Source organism: Cololabis saira, chromosome 20 (genome assembly GCF_033807715.1).
Source record: "Cololabis saira isolate AMF1-May2022 chromosome 20, fColSai1.1, whole genome shotgun sequence".
NCBI classification, from domain to species: Eukaryota; Metazoa; Chordata; class Actinopteri; order Beloniformes; family Belonidae; genus Cololabis; species Cololabis saira.
The window spans coordinates 15,726,902-15,743,779 of record NC_084606.1 but is presented as its reverse complement, the minus strand read 5'-3'; the positions used below and the strand labels follow the sequence as shown (position 1 = coordinate 15,743,779).

The 16,878-nt window shown below is 41.6% G+C and overlaps 1 protein-coding gene across 2 annotated transcripts; it reads left to right on the top strand.

Annotated features, from left to right (window-relative positions):
- The first annotated feature begins 4,510 nt into the window (after nucleotides 1-4,510).
- LOC133420576 (macrophage mannose receptor 1-like) lies at nucleotides 4,511-9,712 on the top strand. 2 transcript variants are annotated; one of them, XM_061710277.1, is made up of 5 exons: nucleotides 4,511-4,603; nucleotides 5,021-5,102; nucleotides 5,272-5,652; nucleotides 7,989-8,321; nucleotides 8,739-9,712. In XM_061710277.1, the coding sequence occupies exons 2-5, from the start codon at nucleotides 5,051-5,053 to the stop codon at nucleotides 9,083-9,085; spliced, it is 1,113 nt and encodes a 370-aa protein (XP_061566261.1). In that variant the 5' UTR covers nucleotides 4,511-4,603; nucleotides 5,021-5,050; the 3' UTR covers nucleotides 9,086-9,712. The 2 variants fall into 2 exon arrangements, with proteins under 2 accessions (XP_061566261.1, XP_061566262.1); XM_061710278.1 differs by having other exon boundaries at nucleotides 4,516-4,603; nucleotides 5,024-5,102.
- Nucleotides 9,713-16,878: the final 7,166 nt, after the last annotated feature.

Sequence of the window (16,878 nt, the reverse complement as noted above, 5' to 3'; positions counted from 1 at the left end):
TCTGCCTCCACAATCTTTTTACCCACCCTCAATTTCATCTTGTATTTATTCCTCTGGTCTCAGGTTTCCATGCTGCTATTCATAGTTACTGGGTCAGAGTGGTTCAGTTAAAGGTCACCGCCAGGGTTGCCACCTTTCAGAAATAGAAATAAGGGACGCCCTGATTTCAGCAGCGCAGGAGCCAAAAAAAAGCCCCAAAACTTCTAAACTGAATAAAAATGTGTTTATTTTATATGAAAAAACAAAATGCTTTGATTTAAAGTTTAAAGTGCTTTAATAGCATTGAACTTGCATGACTGTAGAGACAGACAACCATACTAGCAACTGAAATAGCCTCCTATGCTACGTATGTCCACATCAGCCAAGATGTTGTGAGAAAGTGAGCAACCCCTCTCCTTCTCACCATCACCGGACATGTTTTTAATGTGTGTGGCAGAGTGGAGGATTGGGCGTGGTCTGCGGGGCAGCAGCACACAGGTGTGCCTGGTTCTGCTAATTGGAGCCCACCTGTGTCCAATCAACCTCTCCACCCTGCCTGGGTATATAAACAGCAGCTGGATACCAGAAAGGATGCTGCTGAATGGAGGAAGCTTGCAGAGAGGCTATGCCCCATTGTGCCTTTTTTCAGGATACTGATTTTGCCCTCTGCCTGTATGTGTTTTTACATGGAATAAAAAGCCTTATTTTTTGGCATTCTACGCTTTGCAAGGTTCTTTTTACACCTCATCACCCAGGTCCAGTTTTGCCTTGTCCCCTTGTACGTGGGGAGGCCGCTCTGGTTCCTCACAGATGTATACTATAGTTACAGGTGAAGAATATGGTGTAAAAGTTAATTTATTTCAAAATTCAACTAGAATATGGTGTAAAAGTTAACTTATTTCAATAATTCAACTAGAATATGGTGTAAAAGTTAATTTATTTCAATAATTCAACTATAATATGGTGTAAAGGTTAATTTATTTCAATAATTCAACTAGAATATGATGTAAAAGTTAACTTATTTCAATAATTCAACTAGAATATGGTGTAAAAGTTAACTTATTTCAATAATTCAACTAGAATATGGTGTAAAAGTTAATTTATTTCAATAATTCAACTAGAATATGGTGTAAAAGTTAATGAAAATACGGTACAAATTGTGTCCCGTATTAGTTCAATACGGGACGCAACATTTTTTTCTCAAATAAAGGACAATTCCGTATTTTACGGGACGGGTGGCAAGCCTAGTCACCGCTAGCATGTGCTTCAATGTAGCAATAAAAGATGGGACTTAAGTGTCAGTGAGAGTAAGGGTGCTACAGGTGAATTGGTTTAAAGTTGTTGTAAAGAGAACAAAAGAGGATTCTGTTTGTTTTTGCTGATAAAATACATTTTGCAATTTTATCATTGCATAAATAATGCTAATAATATATTTGTTTTATTTTATTTTTTTGAATGGTATTACCAGTCCTTCACAATGTTATCTGTTATCAGGGTTGGTGTAACAGGTGTGTGTGTGGACTTGGTCACTCTCACAGTTGTGCCTTTTCTCCAAGGCTTGATATGCGGTGCAGATTTTGCATTTGTAATCAAAGTAAATGGTAGTGATAGAATATCTCAAAGTTCTGATCAGAGTCAAGCAGGTTTCTCCTTTGCTCTTCTTTTATTCAGGTCACCCTCACTTCAGTCCTTTTTAATCCAATCTTAATGAGCCAATCACATTATGTGCTCAACTATGAATTATCTGCATGTAACTAACATTGGAAGTTTAGAAGCTGAATGTCTGGGCTTTGGCTGTTTGCGAAATTGAGTACTACTGTACAAATGGCACATACATTTAAAGCAGGGAGTCTTCCACCCTCATCCACAGGGCCCGCTGTCCTGCATGTTTTAGATGTTTCCCTGCTTCAGCACATCCTGATACAAATAACTGGGTCATTAAAAAAACTTGTGCAGACTTTAATGTCCAGCTGACGAAGACCATAATTAGATTTAGAAGTATAGAGTCAGATGAATGTAAATACATTCAATCATTGAATCTAATTCCATAAAGTCCTCCTTCACTGTTTTCTGTGGAACTCGTGTGTGTGTGTGTGTGTGTGTGTGTGTGTGTGTGTGTGTGTGTGTGTGTGTGTGTGTGTGTGTGTGTGTGTGTGTGTGTGTGTGTGTGTGTTTGTGTGCGTGTAAGGACTGTTTTTTTCAGCCAAACCCAAGCCATTTCCTGTCCCTCTTATATGGTAAATCTCAGTTTTTTTCAGTGTAATGTTGTATGCGTAATGTGTAATGTAATCACGTGGATTTAGATCTCTTTGGACTTCCTATTGGCAACTTCACTCAAACAGCTGCCAAAGGACAACTTAATATCTGATATCATCTCTAGATCATTTTACTTGTCTTAAAGTAAATGAATGAAATCATTCAATCATTCAAATGTGTCAAACTCCAGTCTCCGAGGTCCTGGAGTATGGCATTCCATAGTCGCCTATGGAATGCCCTCCCAGACCACTTGAGGGCCTTGTAGACTGTGGACGCTTTTAAACGTGGCCTAAAAACCCACCTTTTTAAAAAAGCCTTTTCCGGCTGATTTTATTCATGGTTGATTTTAACTTGTAGCACTTTGAGATTTGTTTTTAATGAAAAGTGCACTAGAAATAAAATGTATTATTATTATTATTATTATTATTATTATTATTATTTTACTCTGGGATAGGAGGATCCTAATCTTTGTGATATTACGGAGATGAAAAATTGCTGTTTTATATACCCGACTAATATACGGTTTAAACGACACCAAGGCTTCTCACAGTTGTACTGGAAGCCGCCCAACACCATCTAATCCCTTCTTTGGACCAAAAATAATAACCTCTGTTTTATCGGAATTTAGATGCAAAACATTGTGGACATCCAGTCCTTGATGACTGAAAACACACAAGAGACTGTATGGTACGGGTTCGGTACAATGGGAAAAAAGCAACAAAAAGTGAGCCATTTTACAGTGCAGTCCAGTCATGTTTGTTTTTACAGAGTATTAATCCTTCCTTGGAGCACAAGTTTCTTGTATTTACTTTAACCAAATTAAGTCTTCTCTACAAAGAACATCATATGATCTCCTGCACGTCAGCCGATTTACTTACAATCTTGCCAACACCTTTTTAAAGATGCTCGGACTCCAGTTTACAGTGGAGTCCAGTCATGGTGGCGGCTGTCTTCATGTATCATTCCAAACAGTGAAAGGTTGTTAAAGAAATTATCTTTACTTGAACATGCACATCTCCTTTTTCCATATTCAAATCAGACTGTGAGGTGGCAATAAGAGCTGTTTGTTAGCGAGAAGGTCAAATTATACTGAAGACAATCTTTATCAAGGATGGACATCAAAGTAAAACCGACCTTTGTGCAAGACTTGCAAAATGTAATGTATTACACACATTTTCCAAAGTAGCGTATTGTAAAAATTGCTAGATAGACAATGTTGCAATTAAATAAATGTTTTTGCAAAAAATGAATTTCAGATAAGCTTTCATGATCTCAAAATTATAAAATCAACAAAGCAGCTAGTGTATATTAACTATAACTCTGCACATTATTATCATTACTTTTAGTCTTGACTAAAATGTGGAGTAGAATCGAGATGATATAATTCAATATCGAGGACATTTATCAACAACACCGCCAGAAATAAAAAAAAACACTCGTTACTTTGTAAGCAAGCAAGTAGAAAAAAACACTAAAGTTAAAAAATGAACATTTATTTTCTTTTTTTACAATAAATAGAATAAAAAATAAAAATCTTCCACTTAAAATAGACATGAAAGATATACAATCATGAAAAAAATATTAGTAATCCATCATTCTAGATTAAAGTTAAAGGAAGGAAAAGAAGAACTTTCAAAACAAAAATAGGAGGAACATTGTGTCAAAGTTACACTGCAGTTGTGGGAAAACATCAGATATATTAGATCCCTAAACATTTAGGGAATGTTAAGCATCAGCATAGCCTTGTGGGAAACAAATGAGAAGAAGAAATAAGAATAAACTGGAAATATATAAAAAAAAAGAAGAAATCCAATTGTTTTCTGGTTCCAACATGTTTCAACTTTCTTGTCAAATTGTCTAGAGAGCTGCATTTTTCTATGACAAAACGTTCCAAGATGGTTCGGAGAATACCTCCCTGGGTCATTGTTAATGTAGAGAATATGGATTTCTCCACCTTCCTCCTGGAATGATGGAAAATGAAGCACTTGTTCACCTCTGTACTTACTGGGAGTAGTGGCGACTCGAGTCTAGACAGTTACAGGGACAGCTGTAACTGAAGAAGTCAAAACATTGATAATCATTTCTTTAAAAGATTAAAACACTTTGGCAAAACATTCATATTAGTCACCGTGTTATGCTGCAGGACATACTGTAGGAGTTGTTCTATGTAAACGCCTGTCCAAAAAAAGAGATGTTTTTCATGTCTTCATGTAAATGTCTTATTTTCTAAGAGATATAACCGTCCACCTGCTGGAACATTCAAATCAGACTGTGAGGTGAAAGTCACGGTACTTCCACAGCGAGAAGACTTAACAAATCATCAGAGACGAACATCCGATTTAAGCACGAAGAGAGGAAACACGCAAATGTAAGTTTTATTTCAATCGTCAGTACTTAGAAATTCACATTTATTCAGTTATCATTTGTGGTGTATGATGTCACATATTTAATCTTCTGTTCCTACTGAGCTTTTTTATTTCTATATGTTCTTGTATATTGGATGGAGGGATGGTGCAGTTACAGAAACAAGAGACGATTGTGGAGCCATCTTACAAATTAACTTATTAAAAATTGGATGTTGATTTTAAAATACAAAAATAACAAATAAATGAAATATTCACCTGCAGCTTCACTTAGCTGCACTTTTCTAAGAAGTGCTGCTCAATGTTTTCTGTCTGGTTTGCAAGTTTACTGTTTGGATTTTCTTGTTCAACAGATATAATTTCTGATAAGTGAGTAGTGTGTTTTACCAACATTGACATGAAGTGTTCAAATGTTCATCCAGCAGAGAGAAACTTGAGGTAAAATATCAACGATGTCTGACGGAGCAAAGATGCCGTGTAGCCTGCTCCTGCTCCTGGTGGTGGGTAAGTGGATCTCTGTCTTTACAACTCATCTTCATGTTGAGCTTAAAGCCAAACAAAAACTGAAATAGCATCAGTTATTACTCACTGCATGACAAAAAAAGAAAACTGATATTGCACGGTATGCAGAGGTGAAACCTTTTGTTATGGTGGTGTTTTTCTGTTTTTACAGGTCAGAGTTGGTTCATCACAGGTCAGCTTTATGAGTATCACTATATTGAACAGAGTAAGAGCTGGTCTGCAGCTCAGAAATACTGCAGAGACAAGTACACTGATCTGGCCACCATCTCCAACATGACAGACTTGGACAGACTCAAGGAATCAGCAAAGAACCGTCAAGAATCTGCCTGGATTGGTCTGCACAGCCTAAATAATGCTAACCCCACCTGGCACTGGTCTCTGCCTGGTCTGGAGTTCAATGAAAGTGAGACAAACTGGAACAAAAATGAACCAAACAACGTAGGAGGGAACGAGAATTGTGGGGGGATAAGGAAAGACCTGGAGTGGTTAGATTTATCCTGTAATGAGAAGAGGTATTTCGTCTGCTACGATGGTGAGAACAGAATCCTGATTACCGTATTTTCGCGACCATAAGGCGCACATTTTTTTTTTTTTTTTTTTTTAAATGTGCCGGGCGCCTTTTGAAACGGTGCGCCGTGTCTATTACCTGAATTACGGTAATGTAAGGCCGGCCACCATGAGAACTGTAAAAAGAGAAGGGGGCGGGTGAAGCCCCTGTGAGTTGCGACGTGAATGAGACTCCACTGAGCTGTTTAATGCGGAAACAGATGATGAAAACTTTTAAGGATTTGCTTGATGTGTAAAGTGAAATAAAATACAATCAAACTAAGTTTTGCTCCGCTCTATTTAAATAAGCACACTTGTGTGTGTGTGTTCTGCAGCGCGTGTGTTTTGCATGTCGGGAACCGAGGGAGCACCTGCCGTGGGTTTGCGGGGTCCGATCGCCGCATCCCCGCTGCAGATCCAGTGCTCTTTCCCCGGGAGCCCCTGCTACAAGTCCATGTGGGCTCCTGCGGTCCTGGTCGGTCGGAACCGGTGACTTTCCCCGGTTAAAGCAGCGGCTGGAGCAGCGCGGTGATGCGCGCTGCTGCAGCCGACTTCCTGGTTCCCCAAGCGGTCCGATCACCTGGTTCCTGGCCGCTTTACGAGAAGGGATTTCTGGGGTCTGTCTCAGGTCAGATCAGCTTCACCCTCCGAAATTTGCAGCCAAATCTGTCGGTTACAAACCCGGTACCGGATCCCGACATGCGCGTGTGTGTTCGCGACGCGACACACACTTACTGGTTTATGTGGCGCTGGCCTGGCGCAGCTGATGGACAGAAACTGTGGTGATTTTTAAAAGAAAAACTTTGCATAAGACATTTCCAGCCGGAGTCATTATAAGGGTGAATGAAAAGAGGGGGCTGGATGAAGGGATGATGATCAAGAAGCTGAGAGAGGTCTGGAAATTCGGACTGGCGCAGCTGAATTAACGGAGCTCCTGTCAGATACAACCCGGTACCGGATCCCCGACAGCGCGTGTGTGAGCGGGTCCAGCGCGGGGGACCCGGGACGCGGGACCCGGGACCGCCGCGGGACCAGCGCGGGGGGGGGCGGAGCGGGACCCGGGTCCCGGGACCCGGTCCAGCGCGAGGGAGCAGACGGGGAGCGGACCCGGTCCAGCGCGAGGGAGCAGACGGGGAGCGGGACCCGGAACCGCCGCGGTCGGGATTTTTAAAAGAAAAGCGTTCCCTAAAGAGACTTTTCCAGCCAGAGTGAAATGAAAAGGGCTGGATGGATGAGGAGATGATCAGTGGCTGAGACAGGTTTATGTGCAGCAACCCGGTGGTTTTTTAAAATTCTTTAATGCAGAAACAGAATATGAACCTTTTGAAGGGTTTGATTGATGTGAAAAGTGAAACAAAATATCAAACTAAGTTTTGCTTCCGCTGTATTTTTAGCGCGTGTGTGTTTTGCAGCGCGCGTGTCTGCAGCTCCGTCTCCTTAGACGGCGCCTTTTGGGTCGGTGCGCCATATGTGTGTTTTAAAACCAAAAATGACACACAAAACTGAGGGTGCGCCTTTCCACACAGTGCGCCATATGGTCGCGAAAATACGGTACTGTGTTTTTAACTCATACAACTTAAATCTGTTGGACTGCATAATGCCATTCAATGAGAAGACCATTCATTTTAACATAAAGTGACAAACTAAATAATCGGTGTGGTGTTTAACTAAAATATATGGTTATAAATTAAAGGTAAAACACTTTTCTAAAACAGACTGTTGTAAAGTGGTTTAGAATAAAGTGTGTGGGGGGTGGGACTGGTTTAATAAGTCAGCGGACCAATCCCCAACCTGAACAGCTGCTCTACAGCCCAGAGGTGAATGAACCGCCCGTAGGGGAGGGAGCTGACTTCCATCGGCCTCCTCCCATGGGTCTGATGGAGGCCCAAAGTAAGGGACAGCTACAAGGAAGGGGAGGGGAAAGAAGTTTAAAATTGAGAACTTATAATGAAAAGGAAAAGAGGTAAATGTGAACTGCTGGTCGGGAATTTGGACACGCTTTCTCATTCATTGGGGGGGGGATGTCTGGACTCTTGACCGGCAGGAAACATACCAAGTTAAAAAGTAAGAAGGAAACAAAAAAAAAAAAACCACAAACAAATTAATGTATTTAACTCCACTCTGGCTCTGCGGTCCCAACCCTGACACCCCCCCGTTAACAAACTAGAAAAAAAAAACATTCTTAAAGAGACTCCCAGTAAAAAATCTTAAATGAAAAAATAAAAAATAAATATCTTTAAAGAAGACATGATTATTGCATCTCCAAATTTGAAATTTTGTGATGGTATCAAAAAAAACAAACCATTGTCTTTGACTCCACAGAAGGAAAAACAGAGAGATTCATTTTCTTTCATCAACAAAGGACCTGGTCAGAGGCTCAGAGCTACTGCAGAAAGAAACACACAGACCTGGCCAGTGGACCGGAACAGTTAAATGACACAAAGCTGCAAGATCAGCTACGGGATAAAAACGATGTGTTCATTGGTCTGTTCAGAGACACCTGGAGCTGGTCGGATGGGAGCAGTTTCTCTTTCAGACGCTGGAATAATCTGGCCGACATTACGATGAGAGAGGACAGATGTGCCGTGATGAAGGAGGACGGGGAGTGGGAAACTGACAATTGCAATGAAAACAAACCCTTTTTCTGTTACGATGGTGAGATTTTTATTATCTTATGTGTCTGGAAGCAGAATAAAACTGAAGAAGCATTAACCATGAAAAACAGGTAAACCTTCTGTAGGTAATCGTGTTGTTTAAACCACACAAGTTCACCCCTGACGAATGCTGGAAAGAGGACACGTCTATATGTCTGGAGGGGCCTTTACTTTATGAATATTATGCTAATCAAAAATGATGACTTTTTAACATCTTTTGATTTGTCCAATTCTACTTTAATATTCCAAGCTTTTCTTTTCCCCTCACTCCCTTTTTACCAGATATTTATTATGACTAAAGATACAAGTAAACAAATGTTTACAATTTTCAGAATCATTTTAGCGTCCACGAGTTGTCAGTCGTGACTTGAGCAGAGCTGATGTGATTGTTGGGTCATGTCCATCTGTTCCCCAACAGATAAGGTGATCCTGGTGCAAGAAAATCTGACCTGGGAGGATGCCTTGTACTACTGTAGAGAAAACCACCGTGACCTGGTCTCCATCACCGACCTCAATGACCAGAGATGGGTCCAAGAGAGAGTCAAGAACGCCACCACTGAATTTGTTTGGACGGGGCTGCGCTACACCTGCACTCTGGATTTCTGGTTCTGGGTCGGTGGTGAGGTGGTCACGTACCACAACGTGGACTCGGGTGAGAAGGGGGACCACTGTGACATGTCTGGAGCCATGCAAAGAGCTGGAAAACACAAGTGGTTCAAAATAAATGACATGCAGGAGTTTAACTTCCTCTGTTCTGAGTGGTAAACCCACTGTGAACACTGCTGACATTCATTTATTAGTTCTGATCTTAGGATTTATTTAAGATAAAATAAGATATTCCCTTATTAGTCCCACAGCAGGGAAATTTGCATTTATGTGTTCCTGAAATGATTTTAGACATGTATAATAATTGTAACCTAAAGTAGAAGGAGATAAAGTTTATTAAATAATAGATGACGGCTATAATATTTTTTGTAGAGAGGTTGAAGTCACATTTTCTGTGTTTTCAACTTGTGTCATCTTAAACTAGGACATGTATGTTGAAATAGGTTAATCTATTCTGATCACTGCTGGCATTCATTGATTAGTTCTGTCTTTGGGTTTCTTTTTTGATCTCTAGAAATGAGAAAGTTTGGAAAGAGAAACATGTACTTAGATAACAGCTGATGCAGGATATGAATTTCTAGAGATGTTGAGGTTGCATGTTCTGTGTAGTTTTGTTTTACAGGTGTCCTATTAAACCACAGAATTGCTATGTCTCAAGTTTTCTTTGTTATTGATCTGGTGATGGTTATGCTTGTATAAAATCATCCATTTTGGGATTGCTGTTTTTGATTTTTGGTGACAACAATAACCTGCTCTCTCTTAAATAAATACTCACAATCACTGAAAGATCTCCTCAATTTCACTGACGGAAACAGACAATATTTAACAGATTCAAAGCAGAAATGTTTAAATCAACGAAGCACAATAGTTCACCTAATGGTTCAGACCTCTTACTGATAATATTATCATCATTATATCATTATATGATTTATGAATGGACAATAATACACAAGTTTGTGCTATAGTCTTAACAGTTGTAGGTGCAGTTGAAGTAAAAGAGAACAAAAAATGCTCAAGTACACAAGTCCTTACCTGCATGATCTTTTTTTTTTATATATTCACTGAAATTAGACCTCGTGAGCTCAGCTGCTTTGATGTGATCGCAAAATACACCACACTGCCAAACATTCAAGTAGGAGTTTATGGTCAGAGTACGACAGTAGGCTATTTTATTTCAAAGTGTGATTTTGCCTTGCATCAACTCTAGAAACATTTATTTGAAAACTAAAATTTCTGAAAAAATACGTTACACAATCTAAGACTGTAATGTAATGCGTGTGGTAGTCTAGTGGCTACAGAGGTGGGCTTGAGTCAGGAACCCAGGTTCAAGCCCTGGAATGGAAACCAAGACAAACCACCTTGGGTACCTGAGCAAGGCCTTAACCCTAATTGCTCCACAAATGGTGTGTGTGTCTCAGATGTAAGTCGCTTTGGATAAAAGCATCTGCTAAAGGACAGTAGTAGTAGTAATGCATAACACACAAAGCCATGCTCAGCGTGGGTAAGTGTGGTGGTGATGAGTCATCCAGTTGGTGTTGTTTATGGGAGTAAAGTAATCAATAAAATCCTTCGGGATCAGGTGGCTTAGAATCTTTTTAATGCAGTTTAAAATTCTGATCAGAGCATAAACAGGCAGATTGAATTCTCTTTCATAATATTTCGCCCGATGTCTCACTATGGGATATGGTTGCTCCCGTATTGCCAGACAAGCTTATCCAGCGTCCACAACTCCACAGGGAAAAAATATTCTGTTCCAATCAGGACAGCAAGACGTCCAGCATATAGAAACGGACAAAAGCCGCTGCACTGATGTCCTGAGCAGAAACTCCCCTGAATAAGGCCCAGGATGCAGCCAGGCCCCGAGTTGATTGCGCACGCAAGCCCAAAGATGGCTGCAAACCCTGACTCGTATAAGCCAAAGCAATCGCCTCCAGCAGCCAGTGGGAAAGGCGCTGCTTTGTGACAGGTTTGCCCCGTATGAGGATTAGCCCAGGACACAAACAGCTAATCGCTCCACCTGAAACTCCTCGTCCTAGCCATGTAAGTGCGCACCGCACCGCACAGACTGGACATAACGCATGTGCCCCAAGCTCACTTGGTGGGGCAGCAAAAGTCACAAGGTCAATAGGAGAACATGAACCCACCACCTTAGGCACAAATGCCAAGTTGGGCTTCAAAATCATCCTCACATCCGCCGGAAAAAGCTGAGTGCGTGATGGTTGCACCGAAAGCGTGTGGATGTCATTAACCCGCTTTGCCGAAGCCAGCGCCAGCAACAAAACAGCCACAAGAAACACGTGTTTCAAGTCTGCCCTTCAGTGGCTCAAAAGGGGTGGGCTTAATCCCCTCCAGAACCGCAGCCAGATCCTATGGTGGTACCAGTGGTCTGGACACAGGGAGAAGCCTGCGTTAATGGTGGAGGAGGATCGAGCACTTTGTATAGTGCTAATCACCCGCTGTGAAAGGCCCACAGCTGACAGATTTAGCCACTCAGGGGCCAAGCCCACAGCGACAGGCGCTTTGTGTGCGGGTGAAAGACCGTCCCTGTCCTCTGCTACAGCAGGTCCCTGCGCAGCGGGAGCTGCCAGGGCTGAGCGCACAGCAACTGATATATCTCCACCAGCCAATGCATCGCTGGCCAGTGCGGAGCTATCAATCATCGCGCGGCCGTGCTGCCACACTCTGGACAGAGTGGGGGGTATCAAGGCCAGAGGAGAGAAAGCGTACAGACGCTCGCGCGGCCAGGCATGCGCTGGTGCGTCTACCCAGAGGGGAGCGTCTATGCTGAGCGTAAAACAACGCACACTGCACGTTGTTTCTCGATGCAAACAGATCCAGCGTGGCTGGATCGAAATGGGCCGTTATCTGTTCCACAATCTCCGGATCTCCCATACTGGCACACCCCTGGACAACAGGTCCGCACCCGTATTCAGGGCCAGGTGCGTCGCATGAGAGATGGAATGAAAATGTATGTGTGACCGCTGCAGGTCCACACTCCAGTGGCCGCTCACAGATCAGCCCTCGTAAATTCCGCCCCAACATGTCAGGCTGGCGTCCGTAGTGACCAGCTTCCTGGACAGGACGGACCCCATGGGCCCCCCGTGGGTCAGAAAAGATGGGACTCGCCAGTGATGCAGCAACCTGGAGTGTGACCAGCACTCTCAATGCGCCATGACGCACGGGATCCAGCTGGCATGAGGCCAGCCAAAACTGGAAATTTACTCATGTGGAGGTGGCCGAGTTACATATAATGCCCAAAACGGCTTAGCTCTGAAATATTTGCAAGACCTAATAGTACTTCTCAGAGGGCAGGTTTACGCGTAGTTCCTAGAGTATCCAAATGTAGATCTGGAGGATGGGCCTTCTGCTATCAGGCACTCCCACACTGCTTGAGTAAATATGTTTACATTTAAAATTACCAAAAACATAACATTCACTTTTTAGTGTACTTTCAGGGCAAGAGATGGAAATGTGGGAGAGCAGAGGTCTCAGGCCACACAGTAAACACTTTTTCACATCCTTTGACAGTCAGTTATTTTTGACAATCTTCCATCATTACTTTGACAGCTCAACTTTCTCAGAGTTTAATTTGTTTTCTGTCAGCAAAATTGCCCCTGCTGAGTACACAGTTGAGTTTGCATCAACACACCTGTTCTCTGCATGCAGCTTCATGCAAAACTGCACACACTTCCTCCTTACTCCTTTTCATCTGTCAAACCATATTTACCTGCCAAATCAAGAGCTACAGGATAATTTGGTTCAGGTGTAAAATACTCTCATTTATCTCAGTGACATGAGGCATGGCTCTAATTTTGTCATGCAATCATGTTATGTAAAGACAAATCTTTAAACACGAAGGTTATGAAAAAAAAACGTCCTTGAGCCGCTTGCACAGTACGGTAAGGGTCATGATTAATTTGCGCTATGGGGCTAATATCTTATTAGTTGTGTAGCTGAATGTGAACAGAGAGTATAGTGTTAAACACTTCAGAATTCATTTATTATGGCTTACAGTTTAAGATTAAGATTTCCAGAATATTCTAATTTTTTGATATAGGATATTTGAGTTTTCTTAAGTTGTAAGCCATGATCAGCAATATTAAAATAATAAAAGGCTTGCAATATTTCAGTTGATTTGTAATGAATCCAGAATGTATGACATTTTTAGGGCCCGAGCACCTTCAGTGCGAAGGCCCTATTGTATCTGTAGGAATTTTTTTTTCTTTCTTTCTTTCTTTCTTCTGACGAAAGGAGGGCCTTTTTGCCCCCCTAAACGTGCCCAAAAAGTCACCAAATTTTGCATGCAAGTCAGGCCTGGCGAAAAAAGTGATATTTAATGGTGTACATTAATGGGCGTGGCAAAATGGCTCAACAGCGCCCCCCGGAAAACTTTGTGCCTCAAGCCCCACAATACGGTTTGACGCACATGCACGAAAATCGCTACACACCTGTATCAGTACACAACTTAAAGAAAAGTCTCTTGGCGACATGGCCGAAACCGAACAGGAAGTCAGCCATTTTGAATTAATCGTGTCACTTTGGCACAATTTATGCCATTCCTTCGGCAGTTAATACGGCCCGAACCGTAACGTGCACCCAGGTGTTATACATCAAAATGTGCGTCTCCATCCTGCGACAACACGCATTACTTTTCTCTTTCAAAAGCGTTACCGTGGCGACGCTAGACGCCAAAAAGCGCGCCCACCCTTCATCTGGTTGGTTCAGACAGAAAAAACTTTGCGCCTCAAGCCCCATAATACGGTTTGACGTACATGAACAAAAATTGGTACACACCTGTATCATGTCGCAACTTAAAGAAAAGTCTCTTGGCGCCATGGCCGAAACCGAACAGGAAGTCGGCCATTTTGAACATTCTGAATTAATCGCGTAATTTTGGAGCAATATGAGCCATTCCTTCGAGAATTAATACGGCCCGAACCGTAACGTGCACCCAGGTGTGTTATACATCAAAATGTGCGTCTCTATCCTGCGACTACACGCATTACTTTTCTCTTTCAAAAGTGTTACCGTGGCGACACTAGACGCCAAAAAGCGCGCCCCCCTTCATCTGATTGGTCCATATTTGATAGTTCCCCAAAAGTCACCATATTTTGCATGCAAGGCAGGCCTGGCGATAAATTTGATATTTCATGGTTTGCATTAATGGGCGTGGCCTAACGGCTCAACAGCGCCCCCTAGAATACTTTTCTCTGCCATAACTTTTGAAAGGTTTGACATAGAGAGTCGTGGGTGGTGTCATGGGACTCGGTATTGAGTCCTTGACCATAATTGGTGAAAATTAGCCCCGCCCCTTCTTTTGATTGGTTGTCCATTTTTTCTGCTATATCTTTTGAATGGTTTGACATAGGAAGTCGTGGGTGGTGTCATTTCTGATATGCTTATGGGGGCGGTGGCCATGAGTGCAAGGGCCCGTTCATCGCTGCTTGCAGCTTTAATTGTTTTTGTAATTGCATTACAGAAAATCAAAATATTCAAATTTTCTGAGATAGTCCTGTATATAAAAAAAATATCTGTGTCCCTTTGGGCTCCGTACCTCTTGGCCTCCACCTTCAAATCACACTGCTTCTTTTTTTTTCTGCAACAGATCTGTCCGCGGCAATCGCGGCGTTTAGTGCAGCAGCGACATATGAGAGGCAGTTTAGGAAATAATTCATATTTGCTCCCACATGACACATTATACTCTCTTACAAACACTAGTATAGTCACGCACACATACTATCATACTCTCACACATATATTAGTATAGTCACACACACTTACTACTATAGTCACACACACACATACTTACTATCATACTCTCTCACAAACATTAGTATACTCACACACACTTACTACTATAGTCACACACACTTACTATCATACTCTCTCACATATACTAGTATAGTCGCACACATACTATCATACTCTCACACATATACTAGTATAGTCACACACACTTAATACTATAGTCACACACACTTACTATCATACTCTCACACATATACTAGTATAGTCACACACACTTACTATCATACTCTCACACATATACTAGTATAGTCACACACACTTACTATCATACTCTCACACATATACTAGTATAGTCACACACACTTACTATCATACTCTCACACATATACTAGTATAGTCACACACACTTACTATCATACTCTCACACATATACTAGTATAGTCACACACATTTACTATCATACTCTCACACATATACTAATATAGTCACACACACTATCATACTCTCACACATATACTAGTATAGTCACACACATACTATCATACTCTCACACATATACTAGTATAGTCACACACATACTATCATACTCTCACACATATACTAGTAGGCTATAGTCACACACACTTACTACTATAGTCACACACACTATCATACTCTCTCACATATACTAGTATAGTCACGCACATATACCATCATACTCTCACACATATGCTAGTATAGTCACACACACTTACTATCATACGCTCTCACATACACTATTATACTCAAAATGACTAAAACTGGAAGTTAGTTTGTTTAAACAGGAAATAAGCTACTATAAGCTCATTCCTTGATTGGTGTGCAGCTCTGGGAGCTTACTGCTAGCTAAATAAGCTGTGTGGGAGAACCTAAATCAAGAAGGCAACTTTATCATTTTGTAAGTAACTGCAGTTGCAAATACGATTTTTCCACTAATTTACCTACTTTTTCAAAGCAACTTTTTGTTAGCAGTACATGGTAATGAGGACAGTATTAGGACATTTTTCACTAATGCAATGAGGTGCCTTTAGCACATTGCAAGGGAAACTGACAGAGGTGGATATGACAGCATGATTTTGGATCCGTTATTCTTTGAGCTTAATGGATATGCACGGACAAATTTGTTTTTTAGCCAGCAGTTTGACAGAGGTGCCGATCAAGAAAGCTTTGTAACACTGGAGGCCCTACATTCATGTTTTTGTTCCATCATACATTCATTTCAAAACTCAAGATCACGGCAAATGAGCCAAAGGGAAATGTTGACTTCAAGAGGCCCACCAACAATAATAACTGGCCGCCCTGGTCGCCGACAGTACAATATTCTACCTGGACAGATTACGTATTGTTTATCCCTGGGAATGAGCCGGCAAAGAATAGCTTTATGCTTTGGTATCAGTAGGGGGACATTGTACAGCCACAAACAAAATCTTCAAATTAGATCACTGGCCTACACAACAATGTATGCTGATGTCTTGGGTGATATAGTCTGTGACATTCTTCAAACAACCCCAAACGCTGGAGAAAGATATATACAGTCAGTCCGGAAAGTATTCAGAACGCTTCACTTTTCCCACATTTTTTTATGTTACAGCCCTATTGATAATTGGAATACATTAATTTTTTTTTCTCAGAATTCTACACAAAATACCCCATAATGACAACATGAAAGAAGTTTTGTTACGATTTTTGTAAATTTATAAAAAATAAAAAACTATAAATATCACCTGTGCATAAGTATTCAGAACGTTTGCCATGAAGCTCAAAATTGAGCTCTGGTTCATTCTGTTTCCACTGATCTCTCTCAAGTTGTTTCTACAGCTTAATCGGAGTCCACCTGTGGTGAATTCAGTTGATTGGACTTGATTTGGAAAGACACACACCTGTCTATATAAGCTGTCACAGTTGGCAGTGCATGTTGCAACACAAACCCAACATGAAGTCAAAAGAATTGTCTTCAGACCTCCGAAACAGGATTGTTTCGAGGCACAAATCTGGGGAAGGGTACAGAAAAAATTCTGCTGCTTTGAAGTTCCCAGTGAGCACTGTGGCCTGCATCATCCTTAAATGGAAGAAGCTTGGAACCACCAGGAATCTCCCTAGAGCTGGCCGCCCGCCTAAGCTGAGCAATCGGGGGAGAAGGGCGTTAGTCAGAGAGGTGACCAAGGACCCGACGGTCACTGTCAGAA

Bases quoted from the DNA above. Each gene is read 5' to 3' on its own strand.
- LOC133420576 (XM_061710277.1), top strand. From the start codon at position 5,051: ATGTCTGACGGAGCAAAGATGCCGTGTAGCCTGCTCCTGCTCCTGGTG. The intron at 5,103-5,271 runs GTAAGTGGATCT...CTGTTTTTACAG, and splicing joins GCTCCTGCTCCTGGTGGTGG to GTCAGAGTTGGTTCATCACA. The intron at 5,653-7,988 runs GTGAGAACAGAA...TTGACTCCACAG, and splicing joins GTATTTCGTCTGCTACGATG to AAGGAAAAACAGAGAGATTC.